The sequence below is a fragment of the Haliaeetus albicilla genome, chromosome 13 (genome assembly GCF_947461875.1).
Source record: "Haliaeetus albicilla chromosome 13, bHalAlb1.1, whole genome shotgun sequence".
NCBI lineage: Eukaryota > Metazoa > Chordata > Aves > Accipitriformes > Accipitridae > Haliaeetus > Haliaeetus albicilla.
In genome coordinates this window covers 13,414,255-13,438,963 of record NC_091495.1, presented here as the reverse complement: position 1 = coordinate 13,438,963, position 24,709 = coordinate 13,414,255, and the positions used below count along the sequence as shown (strand labels likewise).

The window sequence follows — 24,709 nt, the reverse complement described above, 5'->3', positions numbered from 1 at the left end:
GCAGTTTATGGTAGATGTGAAGTTTGAAACCTATTCCAAATCTACAGTAGTCAATGAAGACATTGTGCACTGAAAGCAACACCTTGTCCTGAGGCAGCAATTTGATGTATTTGCAAATCATGTTGCAGTTATAAGCCACAGTTGGCAATGACCCACTTTTTTATTGTACACAATGTTACTCAGTTGATTTGTGCTAGTCGCAGAGCAAAATTTTGGCATTTCAAATAGCTGTAAATATTTATGAGTTAAATGCAATTTTTGCTAATATTTTAGCACCATTATATGAAGAGATTATCTGCAAAGGGTGAGATGTTGCTGGCATTTTGCACAGGCACCAAGAGAGCTTTTGAATTCTTTTTCCTATTGAAAGGCATAATCTCAAGAACAATCTAAAAAATGCTTCAAGTATGACAGAGCACTTCTTATCATTTATATACATTTATGGCCTGTTACATAAACACAGAAGCAAAATAGAAGATACCTGCATCCTAAAGTCAGGTTTTTTATGACTTTGAAGCCCATCCTGCAGTACTACTCTCTCTTCATGGAAAGGTGAAACGTAAAATGGAGACAAATTAGGGGGAAGTCAATGCACAAAGCAAGAAAGCTTCTCAGATAAAACATAAAAAAGCATTTGTTTTCTGAAATAGCCTTACAGGAAGACTCCTCCTGACCAGTAATATAATGTTACCTTAGTTCTTAAGATGTCTTCCATGCATTCAGGTAGGAAACCAGCTATAAGCTTTTTATATACAACACAATGTGGAGGCAGGTGCAGACTGATCTAAGTGTGCATATGTGTAAAGGGAACAGGACCCTGCAGCCATAAGGCCACAAATGTGCCAGGTAGCCAAGGAGCAGGCATGACTGTGGCCATGAATATAATTGCATTGACTTGGGTATTCAGGGAATTTTTGATATCTGTATTGTGGTAGAGGTTAGAAGGAACAACTGGCAATTAAGGCATCATCGACTAGGCCCCACACACTCGTGGAACAAAAACACAGTCCTTGAAGAGAGGGCAGCCTGAATAATACGGGAAATATTGGCATTGCTTATGAAATTAAGATGTAGCAAAATCCGTTCATAAAAGATATCGGAATGTATCCAATCCACTTAGAAATGTTTGTAAGAAATAATATTTCTACCAGAAAGTTGACATAAAAGAGTGAGGTCTGTATCTTTGCCAGATTGCTATGAGGGAGAAGTTTCTGAGTGCTCTGCTGGTTCTGTCTGAACAGCTGGCTACTCAACAAGGCTGTATTTGTTCCATTTGTGATGCTGTAAGCAGTCAGGTCCACTGACTCCTCTTAGTTTCACAGACCTTAAAAAGACAAAAGAAAAATATTCTGCCAAATAGAAGTAATCAACCTGGAATGTATTCCCGCCCTTTTACAAGGACATGGAAAATGATAGGAAGTAAGGGATAAGTCAGTAAAATACAGGTGGTTGTGGTAGCTGATATGATTGGCTGTTCATATAGCAAAGCAATGTGAAGAGATGGAAAGTTTATAAAATTTGCTTAGAAGGCAGTGAGAGAGACTATTCTGTCTGAATATTTTTTGTCAATTATCACACAGTAATCTGAGATGTATTTTTTTGCTACATTTATTCCATTCACTGAACTGATTAAAAAAGCAATGTTTTCAGGAATATAGCTATGGATTAAACATAGATGTGCACAGATAGGAGTAATTTCTTACACCACTGGAAAAGATGTGTATAATGTGGCATAATAGAATGAGATTTGCATCTGATTTACAACCTCAGTATAACTAAATTTAAAACACCTTTTGGATCACTTACATTTTGTCAGCTCCTTGCCCTGTTGGAGGTCAGGTGGGAGTCTTGCCATTGTTTGTAATAATTTAAATTATAATTGACTAAACTGGCTGTGATATGGCCTTTTTTCTGAATTTCATTCCACTATTACTTAAAAATGGTAAGAAAAGTAATACCTGACGTAGGGATTTTTTGAAGAATCCCTTCTCCCATGTTTGGACTGTCTATCCGTTCTGCCCAAGGATGACTGAGATACTGAAATACTGAGGTGTTTAAATACTCCAGTAGTGGATTATCCACTTCCTTGCTAAGAATCACAGGAGGTTTGAATATGATGGCTAGGTTATGTAGGAGTTGACTCACCATCCCCTTAACTCCCATCATTTCATACTTAAAGCTAGACAACTTCTAAGGAATATTGTGGAAAAAGAAGAAAAACCTTTGTGTTTAATAGCTGACTACTTAGAAACTCAGACTTAAGCATGATTAACTAAGACTCAGACATGATCAAGGTAGCACAGGTGAACCTCACCCCAGCTACAGTAACTGTGCACAAGTGGACTCTACATCCATGGTGAGAGCAAGGCTGTATGACTTCACTTAGAATACTGTTTTCATTGGAGGAAAGAATGGGTAATCAGTAAAGAAATCTGTTAAAAGGCTCTGACCAGGAGCCATGGTTTTCAGGGCTTTAGTTAAGCAAAGCAGGTAGTGTATTGACGAGGAAGCCTCTGAGATGTTCAGCATGAATCCAACAGTGAGCTTCTTAGTTACAATACTGTATTAATTTACTGTATTTTTTCCAAAAGTAATTTTATGAATCCCCAGTCAGAAGCCTGATGGTAATTTTCCAGCCTCAGAGCATGAAACAAGTTCTCAAAGATGCAAGGGATTCATTAAAAGGAAGCCAGGAAAATGATTATATCTGCATGCACAGAAATACTGACTTTGTGATTGCAAGGATCTCTTTATAAACAATGTCTACATAGATACAGCTAAAGACGATGGGGAAAAAAAATGCTTGGCACTTCACAAACAGCCAGTTTCAGGGCTGGGGGTCAGAGAGAGGAACCTGTAAAGATGGGGCTATCTGCAATGCTAACCAACTTCATGTAATGTTTGCTTTTCATTAAGCAAAGCCAAACAAGACGAAAAGGGCAAACTTGCATGTTATCTCTCTAGAGTCCATAACTCCGTGCTTGAGATCTCTGGAGGGAGGGTTCATGTTAACCTCAGTTGTGTCGTATTTAGCTTGACAATTGGAAGACTCACTTGGCTCTCTTCCTAAATACCACACCTTTTATATTTATGACTCTCCCCATTTTAATACTGTTGTTTTGCTACATGGATATTTCTTGTCATACTTGTGATTTCTTCTAAATATACATGGCTCATCCTCCTGTCTGCTGCTGAACTTCTAATCTGCAGACTCTCAATGGGTGCTGATTGTGTCCTGTCATTCAGATGTTGCATGCAGGGGGCATTACTCTGTGATTTCCAGAGGGTGAATGAAAACAAGAGGCTTGGTTCAATGCTGTGAGGTATCAACCTGTGAGGGAAAGCTCTAGGGCACTGCTTGTAATTCCCAGGGGAACTTTACATTCAGAAAAGCAGTGAGAAGCCCTATGCTTTATCCTGTCTGAGGACTCTACTGGTGGATTCATAAATACACATTTTGGCTCAGCTGCATGCAAAACAAATGACAAGTTGAACAAAAGGACTTCCTCAAAAACACAAGCTTCAGTTTACTTTCCCAGCTGCAAAATGCCTCAGTTGCCCACCTCATTGCCTTTTACACCCCCACCCTGCCTTGTCCCCATGGACATGACTAGGCCCTAGAAATTAAGAGTTCTGTAATGATCTCACCTCAGCAGAACTTGCACAGAAAGGCAATAGCAAGGGCTCTTTTAAAAGGCCTCTCACTACCACTGTCCTCATTGATTCTGGAATTGTTTGCTTGAGTTTCTGATGATCACACCTACAGCTGATCACATAAGCAAGTGAGACTCTAACCAAATGGCATTTGAACTTTACAGGCAAAACCCAACACTTCCAACTCAAGTGCCATACCAGCTTCAGAAGAGATAGAAATAAAAAAGGGGGACTTGAACATCTGCTAGAGACGTACTCTCTTCTAGCGATGCTTGAACCGATCTGCAGGAGGCTGGCACTGCATCTTCCACTGTTCATCAAAGCCATGATGGGGACTGGATGCCTTCCTGCTGGCTCCCAGTAGCAAAGACAGACATGGACCTCTTTGGCAGGTTGTTGCCTCTTGCACTCTAGCAATTTTGGAGGTGAGTAAGAGTGGTGCAAACTTTCAAGCAGAAGTGATGCTCTGAATTTGTCCCAGGGAAACACCTCAACCATCACAAATCATCATTCTGCCCAAGGTAGATTGCTTTTTTTGGCCTCGGAGAAACCTGCCACACATGTACACAGCATCATACCACTTTCTTCCCAAAGGGCAGATGCCTTGATGAGGCTGCCAGGCCTGTGCAAATGAGAAGTGGGGCTTTCTACTGTGGCCTTTCTAGAGTTTTTGCTCTCAGGTTCCTCCACTGCCTGTCAGTGAGTATAGCAGCAGCAGAACCCGCTTTTTATTCGTGGCATCTAAAATAGTGAGGGCTGTGTCAATGCATAGTTGTTTGTGCCAGCAACGTTCAGCAGCTTAGTTTACAGCTAGTCTTGCAAAGTCATTCACTGAGATTCTTGTCATGTTTTACTATATAAAATCCTTTGAGTAAGGGTGGGGAAGAAAAAAAAAAGTCATCTAATGTAGAAGTCCAGGCAGTGAGATCTTCCAGCCGGGACCGTTGTCAGAGTTTGTCAGTGTTCCTGCTCCAAGGACTTGGCAGTGACCTTTGTGGAAGGGTAGCTGCTCACCTGGTCACAGAGCATACATGGGCTCCTGGATGTCACCATATAACTAATGACAGAGATGTCCTTTTCAGTGTAAGCTGATGTAAAAGCTGTAACTTGTTATACTTCTTCCCTTTTAGAAGCCGCAGTACAGCTCCTGCGTGCATACTGTTTGTGTTATGCAGCCACCTAGAGGGCCTGCTGCCTGTACCGACTTTACACTGTTGACCAGAAACCACAAAACTGCAGGAAAATACAAGCTCTGCTGACCCTTAGTGGCCGTAACTCGGCTGCAGTCCTGTGGGAATGTTTTTACAAATTCAGTACTGCTGTTCTGGTGCTGTTTTGCAGGTGTTGTCATATTTCTTGCGGGGAAAAGGTACTGACTAACCTGCTGGGGGCAAATACTGGGGAAGCACTGTCAGCAGAGAAGAGGATCTGGGCATCATAGAGGAGAATATACCCGACCTTGAGATTTTACGGCAGTTCCACAGAGCAAATACAATATCTTGCATCTAGGGGCTATCAAAATTGACGCTGAAAACTGGAGGTGAGTCATTGCCTGGCAAAGAGAGAAGGAAGAAAAACTGGAGGCAAAAGGCAAAGTGATTAAAGACCACCACTTGGCTTTGATGGACAGATGTGATTCTTGGAGACACTGCGAGATGCATGTCTGGTTCAGACAGGAAAGACAACCCCTTGTACCAGTGAGACTTCACCTGGAGTATCAGACACAAGCCTGGCTTTCAAAGATCAGGAAACAGGAATTTGAATAGGCAAAGAAGGCCTCAAGGTGATCAAGGGAACTGAAATACTATTTTATAAGAGCAATTTAAAGATACAGCAAGGCAACATGCAAAAGGATATGAAACGTTTCCCCCACTAAAAAATATCACTGATGTCAACAACAGAGCAGGATAAAAGTCACATGATGCAAGATCAGATGAGCATAAATTGCCCAAACCTTTTGGGCTGGAAAGTCACTGTATTTTTAGCACTAAGAGCAGTGAGGCTCATTAGCTATGTCTGAAGTGCCAAGAGGAGGGAACCCCCTCCCCTTGCTAAAATGCAGGTTGATCCATGAGGTGGTTGTCAGCACCAGTACTTCCAGCCCCATGTTCCTGCTCTGGTGGTGCTCTTCAGACCTGCTAATTTCTCAAGGTATGTCATGATGACTGTAAGAACAGCGTCCCTGCATCAGTGTACCCTGCACTCCAGCAAGGGGAAAAAAGTCTGTGAGAGGCTGTTACGGACAGCCTTTTGGTCTGACTACAATCCTCCATTTCTACTTCACGGTTAATTTACACAACATCTCTTAGAACAACTTTTCAGAGGCCGATATGTTGAAGAAGACGTCTGTGTTTTCACTCTTCCTTGCGGCACTTGACTGTCTCCCAGTGCCGTGCCCCCAGCTTGTCCCAGCTCCTGTAAAAGACTGAAGCTGGCGCTTCTCTTCCCAGGACACCTTTATACAAGTGATACTCCCTCATGATCCCTCAGCCGTGGGGGTGCCTGCATCCGCAGTCGGGTCGTGATAAATGCCATGGAAACACAGACCAGAACGCTAACTTCTTACCCGAACGGCTCACGCGTTTGATGTAAGCCAACTGACAGGTTCTCGGCAGATCTACGCAGACCTGCACTGCGCGTTTCATGCCCGAAGACAAGGCTGGTTTTCAGCGAACGAGTTCTGCCGCAGCTCTGCAGGTACGCGCCGGCCGGGCCGCAGCCGGCGAGGAAGCGGGAGCGGGGCCTGCCCGAGCCCCCTCTCCGTGGGGAACCCGGCGGGACCGGCGCACGCCGCGGCGTTCGCTCTGCCGCGGCGGGAGGGCTGCGGCGCCGCCTGGCGGCCGGGAGGGGGGCGCGCAGGGGCGGGGAGCTCCGCCCCGCTCCCGCCCTCCCTCCGCGGGGGGTGGCCGCAGCTCTTAAGGGGGCGGGCGGGGCCGGGGCCGGGTGTTCTGGGGAGCGGCGGGGGCGTCTTGGCCCGGAGCTGCGCCTCGCCGGGGCCCCGCCTGCCCGCCGCGGGGCTGGAGGCTCGGCTCGGCTCGGCTCGGCTCGGCCCGGCCCGGCCCGGCCCGCCTGGAGCTGCGGCGGCCCCTCCCGCTGGCGGAGCCCCCCCCTCAGGTAAGGAGCGGAGCGGGGTCCCCTCGTCTAGTCCCCGCAGTCCCAGGTCGGCGAGAGCAGCCGGGGTCCGGCCTTGGCCCTAGGCTTGCCCCGAGGGCCCCGCCGGGCCCGGGCCGCACCGAGCCCTCGGCGCCGGGGCCTCCCAAGCCGTCGCGGCCGGGCAGGGCTCGCCACCCCTCCTGGCAGCTGCCGGCGGAGCCCGCCCGCCTCCTTGCCCCGAGCCCGCCCCGCCGTAGGGCCCCGGCAGCGCGGGGGCCTGAAGCGCGCTCGGTGGCCGCTGCCGTGCCGAGGGCCCGGCGATCGGCCGCTGCGGCGCCCGGTGCGGGTCGTCCCGCTGCTCGGTGCCCGTCCTTCTTGCGCGGGGAAACCTCTCCCGTCCTCTCTTTCCCCGCAGGGAGGCTGCCGGCGGGGTCTGCGGGGGAGCGGCTCCTAGGCCGATGCTGCTGCCGGCTTGGGAGATGTGTGTCTATGGGGTCCTTGCCGTGGGCTCTCACCTCTATGCTTTCTACGAAGTGCACCAAGTGTCTCAAAGTAAGTCTGTGATGCGAACGTGCTCGCTCTTGCAGTGCTTCCTGCCTGTGGCAGGTGAGGCTGCTGGGCTTGTCTTGTTCTCTCTGGGTTGGCTTCTACTTTGCTCTTCTGCAAGGAGTGCCTGTGCTCTTTCTGGCTGCAAACTAGCCCTGTGCGAGGAAGTGGTAGCCCGGTGCTAGCTGGGCAGAGGGCTTTTCCCAATGCTTTTCTGCCTCTAGTGCTGGGAGGGCCCTTGGCAATGGTGTCCTGGCACTCAACTGTCAGGGAAGAGATGAGGGAGACCTCTGAAGCTTAGCTACTCAAATGGGGGAAGTGTATGAATGTTGGCTCTGAACTGTTTTTTTTCCTGGCTAGTCTAGAGCCTTCTCACCTGCAGCCCCTTGGAAGTGGGTGGTTCAGAAGCAGCTGTGCCTCCTGATGGTGCTTGCTGGGTATTGAACCCTGGGGAGGTCGCAGGGCAGGTGAGTGCTGCCCTGCCTGGAGCTCTGGGGCTCCTGTTGTGGGCTCAGAGCAATGTCTGGGTTGTCTGTGCAGCTTTGGGGTCAGTTTGGTTCCAAATATTTGCCTGTGCTTTGCGTAATGTCTTGGTAGCTGGTATGGTGGCTTGGCTTTGGTTCAGTGGGGCTGAGTAGTGCAGAGCAGGGGTGGGGTCTTACACAATTTAAATACAATTTGTAGATGGAAAGAAGCTGTGTTCTAGCACGTCAGCAAAGATGGTGGGAAATGAAGGTGGTATAATCTAGTAGAAGTGTAGTTAGTTAGAGAGGTTTGTTAAGGAAATGTACGCTGCATCTTGTTAGGCTTTGATCAGCAAGGTGTTCTACATTAATGACCCTAGCTGGCTCTCGGAAGAACAGGAGTGCCAGAAAGGCACTTGCAGGGCAGTGAAGGAAGTGCTGGGTAAAGGGGTATAGGGCTGTGCACCCATGTGTACAGCACATCATCTGTGGAGATGGCAAAACGCTGCATGGGACTGGGCTCTGGAGGTGGCTTCTCTGAGCAGCCTGGCCCTGTTCTGGCTGTAGTGGTCACTGTCAGGTTGGTGTGTCCTTCTGCTCTGGTAGGAGAAACCAGCCAGCCCTGAAAGAGGGGAAATAAGGATTAGTGCAGGTCCTGTGTGGTAAAAGGTTGGTTGCTGTCTGCTACTGCCCCTGTTGCAAGGGGGGAATCAAAGGGGGGATAGTTTCTGGGCAACTCAGTGACTTTTCTGTGGGGCAGAACTGTGGCCTGGATGGACAGCTTACCTGGTGAGTGGTGACATTGTGATGTGCCCTTCCCTGGCTCTGAGTGTCCCCATCAGCAGAGGCAATGTGGTAATGTGTTGCTCTTGAGCAGCAGAGGCCATATCCCTGACTGTTCCTGCTCTGGCTGTGGTGTTCTTAGTAAAGGTTTGCTCTTCTCTGCAGAATATGAAGCTGCGATGGACAGACGATTTGGGCTGGAACCAGGGACTCTCTTTCGAGGCCTCAAAAAGGTAGGGTGGGTGACCGATACCACCATCTTTTATTTTGTGGCAATAGCGCGGATATCGTGTTTCCATGCGCTTTGCTCACCCAAGCTTCTGATGTAGCTTCAGAGATTCGTGGTAACTTTGCAGATTTGGATATTCATAGCTAATTTTAGTCTGTTTCTAGTGAGGACGAGGGACTTGCTGGGTGTGTCTAGATCTAAGAATCATAACCAAAGTTTTGTTTCTTTTCCTGATCCCTGGCCTAAGTGTTTCTCCTTCATTATGTCACTTAGCCTTCTGATTAACTGTTTGGCCTTAAAAGCTGTGACTACTCTTGACATTTTCTTCAGCCTTTTTCCTGTGACTGGGTGGTTTGGTTAATGCTTAACATCAGTGAACATGCATTTTCCTCTTGGTTGGCCTGTAGTCCAGCATAGAGGAAAAGAGATTTCTGAGGTGCAAGGGCTTAAAGAAACATGGTTGGTCTTAAAAAAATTAATATGAACACTAGCACCACTCTACCCCAAACAAAAAACCAACACCCTTCCCCACCCTCTGCTTGCTTTCGACCTCACATCCTTTTCAAGAAGTGCAACTAATGCATGCAACTAATATTGAGGATGACTTACACAAGACTAGGAGTGCATGTCTGTGGAAGTATTTTGGTGTTTGGGCCTACCATCGCTGCTGGTAAGGGACCCTTGATGTGCTTTCAAGAAAGATATAAAGCAATTGTGGAGATGAATTTTTAGTGGGGCTCTGTATGGGGGATAGCTACTGGCTGATTCCTCTTACCCAATTTAGATGAAAACCCCATGTCACAGGAATCTCCAGCTGACCTGACTTCATCTGATCCTGTGTAGACTTTGTTGAAACAGGGAGTGAAACTTCTCTTCTAGCAAGGTGCCTTTTCACCCAAGCTTTTGGTTTTCCAAGGCAGAGCAGAGTTGCTCTCTGAATCCCTCAGGAGAGGTGAGGGGTACACACAGGGAAAGCAGTGCTCTGCTTTGCAGTTGACTTGCTTAAAAAGCTGACAGAAATTGAAAAAAAGAAATTCCTGGCTAAACTTTGCATGGGTTAAGTGTAGTCCAAAACTGTTTTGTTTTTTCTTTCTAAATGAAAAAAAAACCCCTAAAATTAAAAGGATCAGGGCAAGCAGAGGTATGAATTTGTTGGGTTTGAAGAGCTGGTCAGGAACAGTAGTAGCAGACTAATTTGTTTCCTGAGAAGCTTCCTGACAGGGAACCAAAGCAAGGCTGTGTTGGACTGAGAAGCCCTGAGAAGTGGGACCCTAGTTCCAGGCTGCATCTCTGTGTAGTCACCAGCCTGCTCCCTATGTCCTGGGGAGGAGCGAGGGTGTGCATGGGTGCCTCCCTACCAGCTTTGTGGTTAGAAAGCTCCCTGGTGTTCATGGTGAAAAGCAGTGATTGCTGCTCTGTCAGGTTCAGCACCAGTGTTGGGCTTAGGAGTCACAACACCATCTAAAGCTCTTTTTCTGAATTTCACACCATTGGAAGTCAAAATGGTGCTGTCCGAGCTCACTGCTGTAAGCGATCCAGCTGGATTGCTGAAATGACATTCCTCAGATGCAGAGTTCTGTGGTGTTGGGTAACAGACCTAGTGTGTTAGAGATCTTTCCTTGTCATGTAAGAACAAGCTTTTATGGCTGGCTACACATACTGACCAGTTCCCTTGATACCCCAGGACCCCATGGACTTTGAGTGGAGCTACTGGATTGAATGGGGAAGGGAACGTATACTGTGGCTTCTGGCTGGTCACCTCCTGGTATCACAAGTGTCCAGGCTCCTGGTGGAGAAGGTATGTATAGTTTTTTCTTCACAGCAGGGAGTTTCTGTGGGTTTCAGTTTACTCTGGGCATGGGAACTTGGCACTGAGGCTACTGAGTGTGGGAAATACTGTTCTGTGGGGTGAATTGTGTGAGTGCGTCTGTAATGATGCACAAGTGAGAGTGAGTATGTAGGTTGTCTTAGTGTTTGGAGACTTCAGCCTCCCTCCAACCCATGAAAGCCTGTGTTTTGTTGTGAACCATCAACTAGTGTTGTGTGACCTGTACACAAGAAGGGTATAGTTATTCCTTTCCAAGACTGTGAAGTGATGACTGCCTGGGTTTTGGTGTGATTGCTAAATGATTGTGTGATTGTGGGAAATGACAGGTGTGTGGTGTCACACCTGCTAGTTTGGGGAAGGAAAGGAGGAAGTTATGCTCTACCCCAGATCAGGGAGGCTCTGGATTTCACATATGCTGCTACAGAAACCCCTTCCCTTCAGTCTTAATGGATACAGTTGGGTTTCCCTGTATTGTTTCATATGTGTTCTTAACCTTGTTGACTGCATTTGTTTCTACTACAGACTCCGTGTAGGACAGCACAGATATCGAGTGCTTTGCTTTTCTTTAGAAATAACAACACTAAAAATTGTTCATTTTTCTTTTTCTAACAGTATAAACCATGGTGCTTGATGGTTTATGGGATGGCTGCCTGCTGGTTGTTATTGGGAGTCAAGGGCTTTGCTGTCATTTTGTTCCATGCAACTATTTCATTTGCTGTGGCTCAGTTCCAGCTGTCACTCCTGACATGGTTGTGCTCCCTTATCCTGCTATTCACTTTACGCATACCAGCTGTGGAAGAAGCCAAGGTAATGTGAGAAGGACTAATTAAGCATCAAATAAATTATGGTGGCATTTGTTCATTATGGCAGCTATCTTTATGATGGAGTACCATCCCTTCAGTTGATGTAAGCAGAGGTTGGCTTGAAAAACCTCAGGCAATAGAGCTGCAGTGGCTCATGCTGGAGCTTCTCCAGTTAGAAAAGTTGTATTTCTCAATTGTGCTGGCTGGTGCATTGAGATGAAAGTATGTGCCTTTAAATGGTGTTCAGTAGAGCTGGAATATGATGATACTTTACTAGTGCTCTAGTAAACACATTTCTTGTTCTTTGGAGCAGTAATCGTACCAATTTAAGGTGCTGTTTTTTGGGTTCATGTTCAAGAGTTGCTTTGTAAAGTCTGATCATATGTTATTGGTGACTGCAGACTTCTGCATGGAAAGGGGGACTGTTTCTCCAACACTGATTTGTACCAAATGAGTTGCTTGCTTGGAACTGGTTGGTGCAAGCTCAGTTTTGCTCTTTCTCTAATGACTTTTGCTGGGCAGTACAGATTTTAGAGAAACTGCTGCTCAGTTGTGAGCAAATGTCATTGTATTTGCTTGGACTAAGAGGAAAAACAGGGCATATGTTACAAGGCTTGTTGCCCTGATGTTTAGGGGGAGGGCAGAAGGGAGATGAGTGGATAGGGTCTCTTCATGTGGTGTAGATAGATTTGAGAGGAGGAAAGGACCTCCTGCAGTACAAATGTAATCAGCCAAACTACATTTGCTGATGTTTTCAAGTTTTTTGTGATGATGTTTTTGTTGTTGGAAACAGGTGTGACAGTGAGTGTCAAACTTGATAAAGGTTCGATAACATTTTTCCAGCCTCCAGCTTTCTCAGGAGTGACTGATTCTCTTCAGATCTGAAATGCAGCCTTGGCTTCAGCTGTAGCAGTCCCTTGGCTGTCAGTGTTACACACTGGTTTGGATTTTATATTACTGGACCAAATCTGAGGGAGATAATGGCATTCCTGTAAGAAAAGTTCTCCTGCTGTCATAGTTCTTCATAACCTAATACATTTCTGAAATCAAGCTGTTGTCTCTTCATGCAGGTTGCAGTAGCTCTGGAGGCCTTTTCTGCAACAGCCAGGGCTTGTTCATGTGTTAAGTAGTGCTGTTTACTTCAGGTGCTTGTTCCAGCTGCTGCTTGCTTTAGTTGCTTCCTGCTGCTGGTGACCCTGAAAGTTAGGTTCTGGGTGGATATCGCTGTCCAGCTGTGTAGAAAACACAACACTGCACCATTGTGATCTGGCTTTTTGTCTTGCAGAGAAAGTGGTACGACACAGAAAATGAGTATTATCTGCTGCTCTTCACTGTGTCTGTCCGCTGTCTCTTCTGCACTAGCTTCAGCCTGGAGTACTGCTGGCATGGACCTGCCCAGAAGTCATCCCACTCATTCCTGTGGATGCTGGCATATGTGTTTTATTATCCCACGTTCCACAATGGACCCCTTCTGAATTTTGATGAATTCAGTAAGCAGGTAACAGTGCTTTTTAAGATCATGCAGTTCAAGATTTTCAGTGCATCTGTGCCTCACATGAATTGGGTGAAGAACTGTTGAAGTGGGTGATGATCTCTTTTCAGATGCCAAATCTAGACTAAGACCCTGTACTTTGAGGAACAGATTAAAGCATGATAGGTTGATCCCTGCCTCCCCTCCAATCTTGAGAGATTTTAATACCAATCATGAGAAAATGTTAGGTAGACAATTTCATCCCATTTTCCTTGATGTTGTTTTAATGGTGTGTTTCATAGGTAGTTTACAGGTAAGCCTGAGTTCCTATTTTCTAGTTACCTACTTGACAAAATTTGATACTGATGACTTTCAAACAGAAGGTGTTCCTAATGTTAGTCTGTATCTCCTGTCCTCTTCTCTAAGTGTTGAAGTAGCCTGCATGCAAAAGGGAAGGCTGTAGTTAGAAACCAGTCTTGGGTATTCATGCTTGTCTGCTAGCCATGGCATAATACTAAACTTAGGTAAGGCTGGTAACTAACATTGAGAATATATTTAGTCAAAATATATTGTCAGAATAAGTCTTTTTGTCTGGTGCTTGGGTGGGGAGAGATTGATTAGATTCCAGTGTTAGAGAAGGTGGAAAGAAAGGAAAATAGTTTTTGAAGGCTGGATGATTAATCTTCTCTATCAGACTCTGAACTCTATTTCATTCTGAAATAAACATTTTTCCCTCAATGAGGTACTTTGAGGGGGAGGAAAAAAAACCAAACCCCTACAGAAAAGGAATTTTCATTAATGCATGTTTTGACTTCAGCAGAAGCATCTATTACTGATTCTGTAATATTTTTCCTCCTTACTAGTGATTTGAAGGATTTCAGTTTTTACTTAAGTTTTCTTGGAGATTAAGAATTGATTGGGTGTCTAAAGCCGCCTTCCACATAACTTTGAAAATATCAAATAATGTTATAGGAATGTGAAGACTGGACAATTTTGAGTGTAGCATTGGGAATTTGACAGTGTCCTGGATAACAACTTTAGGACAAACCTTCATCCCTGAGTTGTTCTACTTTACAGGATGTTTTCTTGTCTGACATTAGATTCATCCCTTTGACCAGGGAGCCAATGACACATGTTACATTTGGAGAGCGTTTGTAATTTTCGCCTGTAGCTGCTGGACTGGATTTTTTTTTTCTTCTCCTCCATCAGGTGGAATAAAGCAACATTTTCAGCAGCAGCTGGCTATAACTCTGAAACAGATTTTGGAGTCGCAGAAAGGTGCTGGTTTGTATTGGGAATTCCTGAAGACTCCAGTTTCCCCTCATGTTGGTGTAAAAACAGCTGATGATTTACTTAGAACACTTTTCTTCAAACTTTAGCAAGCTGAGCAGCTCTTGTCATGTAAAAGACCTACCTATCTTACTGAATGTTTTTCCTAGTGTCTTGCAGGCTGCTTTTCAAGCCTGCTTCTACATGACAGGGGAAACCCCCACACTTCCATGCTTTATTGCTTTCCATATTTTCTTGCATACTTGAATAAGAAGCGAGATCACCACCTGTGATGTCTATAGCTAAGGTCATTGGGATGAAGTGGATGAGCAGACACTTCAAACCATAAAACTACTGTTTCAGTTTATGTATAGAAGCCTAGGCATTTCTTGCTTCTGTTTATATTTGGAAAAATTTCTGTTGAAGCCACAGCAAATAGGCTGGGCTTTATGAAAGTGAAAACTGAGATTTTGGTGGACCCCTGAGTGACAAGTCCTATGCTCATTTGTCTTCAGTAGCTTGGAAGATGCAAGGCTGAATGTTGTTATCCTGGGCTGGATGTTGTAGGAAAAGTCTGCATAGACTTGCATAGAAACTGAGGTAATTTATTTTTTTACTGTTTATTGTTTTGTAGCTTCTGAAGTGTGTTAAATTCCACCTATATTCTTGTACCCCTAGCAGAGGGAGAGGTGATTGTTTTGTTAGTTTTGGGTTTTTTTTAAGGAATGTTTCGGAAGACCTGCGAGACTCCAAGTTGAGAGCAGCTTGGGGATAGCTGGTAGGAAAGTTGGGGGTGGGTCTTGCATTGAAACCAGGCTCATCTGATATGGCTCAGCAAAGACCTGTGCAAAGACCACCTGTATTCTTGGTGTGAGGAGAAAAAGGAAAATTGAGAATGATATGCCTGTATTTGCAGTAGGTTCTCATTTAAATATGCACAGACCTGTTTGGTTAAAGCCATGAAGAAGGTGGAACAAATTGAACAACCTTAATGTGTTTCTTGTTGGTGTTTGAAGTGCGTTGTCGGAGCTCTTACCTGAGCAGAGGATATTGTCTTGACAGGTGAGGTTGGAGGAGGGTTTCAAAGTTTGCAGTGCCCAGCAGTTGATTCAAAGTGCACAATACAAAGAGTGTGCAGAACCCCTTAACTGAAGCTGAAACTGAGATGAAGGCTTCTGCTGAGCACACAGGAAAGCAGAAGTCCTGGAGATGGAGATAGAACCTGCTGTATGGCCTGAAGAGTGTAATACTAGTGCTGGCAATTGGTATCCATTGCCAGGCAAAAATGAGAGGCTGACACTTCATCAATGGCCTTGTTGAATTTCTGGGTTGAAGCAGGGCATAGCAGTTCTAGGCATGGGTTTGAAGGCCTGTTGTGCAAATCCCTGTGATTTAAATAGTAGTCTCCAAGCTTTCATATATCTGGTACAAATTAATCTTCAAAATGAGTGTTGTGCTTCATTTGTAAGTGAGCAGAGCTAACAGCATGTTAGCTGTACTGTGTGTGCTAGCAATTATGAGGGGGTTTTGTCTGTGCAGATGGGTTGGTTGCTTATCTTGTACATGCATTTTTGGTGGCCAGTTAAAGACTGGAAAAGGAAATGTTGCATATCTATACAATGATAGATGTACAAAACATGACTAAATTTTTAGGCAATCCTATGTTTCTGTTATTTGACCATACTCTCTTTTACTGTGGAAAGAAGGTAAAATAATAGTATACCAATGTGTTTACTATAGTTAGCAGTGTAAGAGTTTGGGGCATCTTGAGAAGCCTGTCAACTGCAAAACTTGTCTTATCTGATATTTAACTTGCACTTAACTGCCATTTGCTCAGCATGTTGTAGGTCTTGCTGACCTTGGCAGTGCTACAGGAGAAAAATGAAGAACTGTCCTCAGATAACCATTCCTATGCAGCTGGTAGAAGTTGGAGGTATTTTAAGAGCAAACAGTCCTTTTTTTCTGTGTTTGGTAGGGCTGTTGCTTGGAAAACCTTCTCCTTCATAGCTGTAGTTTCTTTAAACTTTTTTGATTATCTCTAGAGGTTGATTAAGTTACAGGAATTTAAAAAAGTCTCATATCTGGATTCTGTTCAGGTAAACAGCGCCTGGCCTTTTCTACAAGTTTAGTGCAGTGTATATTCACGTTTGGCCTCTTGTTGATTTCTACTGCTTACTGAGATTGAGAATGGAGAGACCAGTCTCCCTCAGTGTACGTCAGGAATTTCTAAATGGTGTAGTCAAATGGTCCCCTTAGTAATAGTAATGAATAGCAAATGAAATTTTAAAAAGTTCTCAGGTTGAGTATTTGAGTAAAACATTCAGTTGTGTGCCATATAACCTCTTTGGATTTCTTCTTTAGATGAGGAGACAAGAAGCCTTCAGTTTGAAGACCAATCTCAGCATCTTAATCATGGGCATAATTCGTATTTTCTTTTGGTGGTGCCTGGCTGAGTTGATGATTCACCTCATGTATATCCATGCTCTCTACAGCAGTGCTCCACCTTTGGAAGCTGCATCATACTGGGCCTTGGGTGAGTATAGAAACAATAGCAGAAATCCTCCTCCCCCCACTTCAAGAACCCCAGTCTACTTCATCATCTGTAGGTACTTATGAATAGTACATTATGGCCAGTCACTGTCAGAAAGGTGGTCTGCAGACTCTTAATATAACGTGTAGATCCTCTAAGAAGCTTACAGATGAACGTATTGAGCTGCTTCCTAAATTAAAAAATATTCTGGGTTTTTTTCCAGTCTAAAATGTGTGTCTAAACTTTGGTCTAAGTGTTTTTCCCCCTCCAAGTCATGGTAGTGGACACTTAAAACAAAAAAGAGTTTGTTTAGTGTAGGGATGGAGGAGGGGAGATGTTAAGAATTAAAGTGCTTATTGATCTCCTTCTGTTTTGATGTTTCTAGTGTGTATTCATGTTGAAAGGTAAAATGACAGTACTCATGAAAAGAGCAGAGGGAAGGAATTGCAAACGAGGTGGTCAGAAAGTAGCAGTCAGTGCCTCTCAGCTCTGTTTTCCTGCTTGACTTCCCCCTCTTCTGCCCCCTTCCAGCTCCCTGGTATTTCATTAAAATGCCAAACTGTGGGGGCAGGAAAATGAGCTCTGACAGATGTAGCATAAAATGGCAAGAGCTTGGTGTGCTGGGCCGTAGGTAGATGTAGACTAACCTGTAACCAACTGGCATATGTGGTTGGTTTGACTTGATTTCCCTGCCGCCCTCCCCCCTCTCCCTTGCTATGTGTATCACCAGGTAGGAGGAAACCCCAGAAACAGAAACCCCAGGCCTTAAGACTGGGTTCAGAAAAAGCCTTGGTGATTGCTGAATTGAAGGAGGTATCTCCTACTGTACCAGCAAGTAACAGGAATTGATATGCATACTGGTATGGTCCTGTCAAGAATTCATTGGAGATCATGTATGATGAGCAGTGTGTGTGTTGGAGGACACTTGCATATTGGACTCTGGTCAGCAGAGGGCAATGTGTGTGCTCTGTCTTTGTATGTGCATATATATACACACACTTAATGTATGTTTCAATATATAATTTTTATATATAAAAAAAGAGTGAGAGCAGATGAAGAGCAGAAAGTGAGAGGTTTGTCTCCATGGTTCATTCTACCTCTCTTCACTCAGTCACTGTTTAGAAAGTGGATTCTGAGTTTTTGCTCCTGTTCTAAATGTCAATTCATTGATGGATTAAATGTTAGCTCCTGGTGTTGTCTGTATGTCTGACAAAAAGCTGGCCACTGGATAAGGCAGGCAAGGCTACAGAATTAGAGATGAGATATTCCATCTTTGGTGTTACTGGTGGATTCCTCCCTTCAAGATTACCAGTGCTGATTTTTAAAAAGAGGGGAAAAAGTTACAATAGCCAAGTAGGCTGTATATCTGATGAAATCAAGTCTTGCATCCTAAGAATTAAAATGCATTTTGAACAGACGATTAGAAAAGGCTAAAATGCCTCAAAGCAACAGGTGATGAAAGCCAGTGTTAAAGCAAGTTTGGACTGTAAAGCTGCCTGATTAAGATATAATTTGAATTGAAACAAGTCCTCTGTGGAGACCTGGCTTTTAGGAGAGGTGTGTTCAAAGTGTAACCCTATTCTTGTTGAGCTTTGTCTTTGTAGTAATGATAGCAGGTGTGTAAAATATACTTCAAATGAGATTGAGGCAGAAGTTTGTCACTTCTTAAAATGTTTTCTCTATAGGTTTTATCACAATTATTATACAAGTTTCCTTAAACTCAAATCAGTGACAGTCCATTTAGGGAGCCACCAATATATGAGTAAGGGTACTGGTAATATTTTTCTATTGATCCTTACTGGATCCATAAGAATCTTACCATGCTTCTATACCACTTCTTGTACAGAGCCAAACAATCCCCTCTGTTATTCAGCGTTCTGTGTTATTAAAACTAATTACATCAGATAACTGAGTCTTGAGACTGAGGAAGCAGCTTGTTGTTGACTCAGGAGGATTAACCACATAGTATATTAGCCTTTCTGCACTGCTGGGTTTTCTATTCATTTTGTGTTTCCTATTTAACTACAGCAGCTTCAAACCAGCATGGAGCATCTACTTACATTGTGATGCCTGGCTGTCCCAGAAGCCTGGTAAACTTAGGGGAAAGGCTGTGGTGCTGTTTTGCAGTCAGCTCTAATTAGGGAGATAACTGCTCCTCCATTTTTCTTCTGGGATATCTTTGAATGATGGGCAATAAATGCCAGCAGTGCTGGTAAAGACAATGGTGCTATGCAATTTTGCTGTCGGCATCTTAAAGGCAATGATGATGGTCAGTCTACAACTCAGTGTGAAGCTACACTGTGTCATGCATTACTTCATGTGGTGTTCCTGTGAGGTGAGACAGCAAAGAAATAAAAAAACCCACAACCAATCCTGCATGAGTTGCAATGCTTGTTTTAAATATGCCCCTGTATAACACTGTCGTTTATGGCCATGTAAAGCAGAAATGCTAAAGTTACCTAAAGTAACATTACTGAGTGTATGCAGGTATAAAATTAAGAAAAAAATAGTACCTGGGAGAATGTGTTACCCAGCAGTAAGAGAAGTATTTTCTCTTGTGTGGAGGGAATTAGGCAAATAAGTTTCTACAAGAAGCAATATACAAAATGGTGCATGTATGTTTTTTTGATGCCTGTGTATTTAACTGTAACAGGTGCAAGCTGCCTTAAATATTAATGTTTGTGTGCATTAGCTACTGTTAGTACACTTTGAATTGTATGGTTTTTTAAACTTTTTAAATTTTTAAACTTGTGTCCTCTTGCAACTAAACCAATGATCCTCTTAAGTCAAATGTTCAGATTCTTCTTTTCTCCATGCCCTTTACAAGCCAGTACCTGGATTAGTGTAGCAGCACTCTTGCCTATAGGTTGTGTTACCTCATTCCTTCCAATTCATCTGCAAATGCCTAGTTCTGTATATTCTTCTACTCTTCTGAATGGGAGCATGTCAGCACAGAGTTTCTCCCCTTCTAGAGGAAGCCACCTTCTGTCCTAGATACGCCAGCTTGGCTGTCTGTTTCTTGTGACATGTGTTACCATGGTGTCTTAAAGGCTGAGAGAACATTGTAGCCTTGCTTGTTGAATATCCTCCAGTCTCTTTATTGGCAATGCAAGCTGTGTAGATGAAGCCTGTCTCTTGAATAAACAATGATGTGGCACATGCTTTCCTGCATTGTTGTTGTGCTATAGGTGGAAGAACTGCTGTAATTGAAATATCTGTGTAATCTCTAATTGCTGTTAGATGCAGGTTATGTTTGTAACTGGCAATTTCAGGGTCATTAACTGGGTGATAAGAGTGTTGGGAATTGTGAGCAGAAGGCTAAAAACAGTGTATGTGTAGTTCACATAAAGGTAGAACCTTCAATTCTCTCCTGGTCACCCCTGTTTTCCTGGATCGCTCCTCTCCCTATGTTTCCTAACTTGTGCCTGGCAGCCACCAGTAAAGGCAGCTTATGTGCCTGCCCTGTGGGTCAACGAGCTATGGAAGTACATAGTCAACAACCTGCTCTGAGAGAGGGCAGGTTGCATCATAGAATCATAGAATTGTTTAGGTTGGAAAAGACCCGTAAGATCATTGAGTTCAACCATCAACCCAACACTACCATGTCCACTAAACTATGTCCTGAAGTGTGATGTCTGCATGCTTTCTGAACACCTCCAGGGATGGTGATTCCACTACTTCCCTGGGCAGCCTGTGCCAATGCCTGACAACCCCTTCAGTAAAGAAATCTTTCCTAATATCCAATCTAAACCTCCCCTGGTGCAACTTGAGGCCATTTCTTCTTGTCCTATCACTAGTTACTTGATAGAAGAGGCCAGTACCCACCTCACTACAACCTCCTTTCAGGTAGTTGTAGAGAGTGATAAGGTCTCCCCTCAGCCTCCTTTTCTCCAGACTAAACCACCCCAGTTCCCTCAGCGGCTCCTCATAAGAGTTGTGCTCCAGGCCCTTCACCAACTTGGTTGCCCTTCTCTGGACATGCTCCAGCACCTCAATGTCTTTCCTGTAGTGAGGGGCTGAAAACTGAACACAGTACTTGAGGTGTGGCCTCACCAGTGCTGAGTACAGAGGAACAATCACTTCCCTGCTCCTCCTGGCCCCACTATTATTGATGCAGGCCAGTATGCTCTTGGCCTTCTTGGCCACCTGGGCACACTGCTGGCTCATATTCAGCCTGCTGTCAACCAGCACCCCCAGGTCTTTCTCTGCCGGGCAGCTTTCCAGCCACTCTTCCCCAAGCCTGTAGCGCTGCATGGGGTTGCTGTGACCCAAGTGCAGGACCTAGCACTTGGCCTTGTTGAACCTTGTACAATTGGCCTCTGCCCATCGATCCAGCCTGTCCAGATCCCTCTGTACAGCCTTCCTACCCTCAAGCAGATCAACACTCCCTCCTAACTTGGTGTCATCTGCAAACTCACTGAGGGTGCACTTGATCCCCTCATCCAGATCATTGATAAAGATATTAAACAGAACTGACCCCAAAACTGAGCCCTGGGGAACACCACTTGTGACTGGCTGCCAACTGGATTTAACTCTGTTGACCACAACTCTCTGGTCTTGGCCATCCAGCCAGTTTTTTTACCCAGTGAAGAGTACATTTGTCTAAGCCATGAGCCACTAGCTTCTCAAGGAGTATGCCATGAGAGACAGTGTCAAAGGCCTTGCTGAAGTCAAGGCAGACAACATCCACAGCCTTCCCCTCATCCACTAGGCGGGTCACCTGGTCATAGAAGGAGATCAGGTTGGTCAAACAGGACCTGCCTTTCATGAGCCCATGCTGGCTGACCCCGATCCCCTGGTTGTCCTGCATATGCTATGTGACTACACTCAAGATGAACTGCCTCATAATCTTCCCTGGTACTGAGGTCAGGCTGACAGGCCTGTAGTTCCCCAGATCCTCTCTCCAACCCTTCTTGTAAATGGGCATCACATTGTCAAGCCTCCAGTCATCTGGGACCTCCCCTGTTGACCACAACTACTGATAAATGAGGGAGAGTGGCTTGGCAAGCACCTCTGCCAGCTCCTTTGGTACTCTCCGATGGATCCCATCTGGTCCCATAGACTTGTGAGTGTCCAGGTGGTGTAGGAGATCATTAATTGCTTCCTCCTGAATTATGGGGGGTATATTCTGCTCTCGGTCCCTGTCTTCCAGCTCAGGGGGCTGAGCACCCTGAGGATGACTGGTTTCACTATTAAAGACTGGGGCAAAGAAGACATTAAGTACCTCAGCCTTTTCCTCATCTTTGGTGGCAATGTTCCCCTCTGCATCCAATAAAGGATGGATATTCTCCTTGGCTCTCTTTTTGTTGTTAACGTATTTGTAAAAGCAGTTTTTTTAAATTCTTGATGACAGTGGCCAGATTGAGTTCTAGCTGAGCTTCTGCCTTTCTAATTTTCTCTCTGTGTGACCTAGCAAGATCCCTGTACTCTTCCTGAGTTGCCTGCCCTTTCTTCCAAAGATGGTAAACTCTCCTGTTTTTTCCTGAGTCCCAGCAAAAGCTCCCTGTTCAGCCAGGCCGATCGTCTTCACCGATGGTTTGTCTTGCGGTGCATGGGAATAGCCTGCTCCTGAGCCTTTAAGACTTCCTTCCTGAAGAACATCCAGCGTTCCTGGACCCCTTTGCCCTTCAGGACTGTCTCCCAAGGGACTCTCTCAACCAGTTTCCTGAACAGGCCAAAGTTTGCCCTCCAGAAGGCCATAGTGGTTTTGGTGACCCCTTTCCTTACATCACCAGGAATTCAATCATTCAATGGTCTCTAAGCCCATGATGGCCTCTGACCACCACACCTCCCACCAGTCCTTCCCTGTTCGTAAACAATAGATCTAGCAAGGCTCCTCCCCTGGCTGGCTCACCTGCCAGCTGTGTCAGGAAGTTATCTTCCACACACTCCAGGAAACTCCTGGACTGTTTCCTCTCTGCTGTGTTGTATTTCCAGCAGAAGTCCGGAAAGTTGAAGTCCCCCACGAGAACAAGGGCACACGATTGTGAGACTACTGCCAGCTGCTTGTAGAATGTTTCATCTGCCTCTTCAACCTGGTTGGGTGGTCTATAACAGACTCCCAGCACAATATCTGCCTTGTTGGCCTTCCCCCTCATCCTTACCCGTAAGCACTTGACCTTATCACAACCGTGGAGCTCTGCACAATCAAAATACTCCCTAACCTCTGGACATCAATCCTTTAATGGGTAGGAATGTAAGTGTTTTGTTGCACTGTGGTTCCTGGATTTTGGGGGGGTTAAATGAAAAATGGTTGGAGTCCTAGCTGGACAGTCCTCTGAAGAACAGCAGCTTTCTTAAAACTATTCTTCATATTATTTTGAAGAACTTGTCTACTAAAAGAGAAAACAGACATTGATTGTTTAAGCTCTTCAGCTAGGCAGTACAAAATCTATTGTTTAATTCCTTTTTTTCCATGTTGAAGACTTTTAGCTGGATTTCTGTCCCTGAGATGAGAAAAAGCTGGTTGCATCCACATCTTCCATGGCCTAAATACCCTGAAAAGAGATCCATAATATTTTTCTATTGTATCCCCTCCCCTGCTCAATACTACAATCCCTACGTGCGAAGTAGATGTCAGAATTTCTTCTACCACATATTCCTCCTCACATTGAAATTATTTCCTTTAGCATTCTGCACATATTTCTTTAACTTGCATGCTTATATCGCACCAAGCTGTGGCTGTAGTACTGAAGACCAAATGCCTTGTGCATTAACAAAAAGCTGCATAATATGGGTTTGAAAAAAGTGCAATTTCATGCTGAGTGCACAGTCGTATTGTTTTGTCAGTGGCCTGTGTTTGGTAGCAAGAATAACCTACAAGAGGAAAAATCAGTCTCTGGTGTGGAAGAAGAGCAGATAGTGAGAGCTAGCTTTGGGCAGAGGTGCTTTTAGATATCAAAGTATTAACTCTTTTGGGTAACTTTAGGTATAAATGATTTCCCCTCACCGCCCATAGCTCCAGCCCCCACAGAGACTTTATTCTTCTCTGTATAGGGCAGTGGGAATCTTGCTCCCTGTGGATGTTGGGGAAGGCAGGCATTTGGCTGTACTCACTGGACAGTATGAGATAGAGAACACAAAACCCATGTGAAATCTTGCAGTTGTTTCTTCAGTGACTCTTGTACTGGCTTGTGTATTCCTTTAATGTGATGGGCTCCAGTGGCACTCCACTCTCCCAGCAGATGTTACTGCTCTCAAAGACCCACCAGGCATGGTGAGCACCTGACAGCACAGTACTAAGGGTTGCTCATGGGCTGGGCTTCCCTGCTGTCCTCTGAATGGCTCATTTCTCAGAACTGCTTATCCTGACACCCCTGTCCTTGCAGCAAACCTTGGCTTCAAATCCTTCTCAGCAATGCTGATTTTCTCTGGTAGGAATTACATGAAAAGCCAGGTGACAGCAAGCAATATGGTTTTCCAGTGGCCAAATATTTAGGTCCCACATCAGGAATAGAATGAAGAATATGATGTAACCATAGTGTTTGGTTTTTGAACTGTGTGTACCTGTTTGCCATATACGTACAGCCCTTTGGTTTGTGGGAGGGATGTTAGCGTCTGAACACAGAATTAATTTAAAGATGTCAGCTGGGCAGCACAGTGCTGTTATTTATTGATCCCAGGAAGCCATTGTTTGGAGAATGAAAGCATTTTCTAGAATTCATGAATCATTGTGTCTATATTCACAAATACTTGTTGTATCTATCAATAACTAGCTATTGGCATATTGAACAGCATCAGGGCATTTGTGCTTATTTAACTCTGAGCAATTCCATGTTTTTGTCAGTGCTCCATCTCATTCTGGTAGCATCGGTCAGATTGAAAGAATTGGGCGCTTTCAGAATTAATGACACAGCAGGAAGACCTGTATTCCATGGTAATGGAAACCCTGCTAATTCATTCTTCTCAGTTTTTAGTTAATTGGGATTAATTTGCTGCCTTTACATTTTACACTGTAAAATGAAGATTTGCAGGCACTGATGATAAAAGCCACTCTGGATCCCAGTAATCCAGTATCCTGGTGAACTGCAGCGTACCAG

General features: G+C 44.7%; 1 protein-coding gene across 3 annotated transcripts in view; it reads left to right on the top strand.

Moving 5' to 3' along the window:
* Positions 1–7,017: 7,017 nt before the first annotated feature.
* Positions 7,018–24,709, top strand: part of HHAT (hedgehog acyltransferase) — a 169,518-nt gene continuing 151,826 nt past the window's right edge. The window contains exons 1-7 of one of the 3 annotated variants that reach the window (XM_069800215.1): positions 7,162–7,299; positions 7,654–7,760; positions 8,706–8,773; positions 10,454–10,567; positions 11,210–11,404; positions 12,686–12,898; positions 16,502–16,673. In XM_069800215.1, the coding sequence (XP_069656316.1) occupies positions 8,720–8,773; positions 10,454–10,567; positions 11,210–11,404; positions 12,686–12,898; positions 16,502–16,673 (748 nt within the window). In that variant the 5' untranslated portion in view covers positions 7,162–7,299; positions 7,654–7,760; positions 8,706–8,719. Of the gene's footprint in view, positions 7,300–7,653; positions 7,761–8,705; positions 8,774–10,453; positions 10,568–11,209; positions 11,405–12,685; positions 12,899–16,501; positions 16,674–24,709 lie in introns of all 3 variants that reach the window. The other 2 variants (XM_069800214.1, XM_069800213.1) reach the window with 2 other exon arrangements.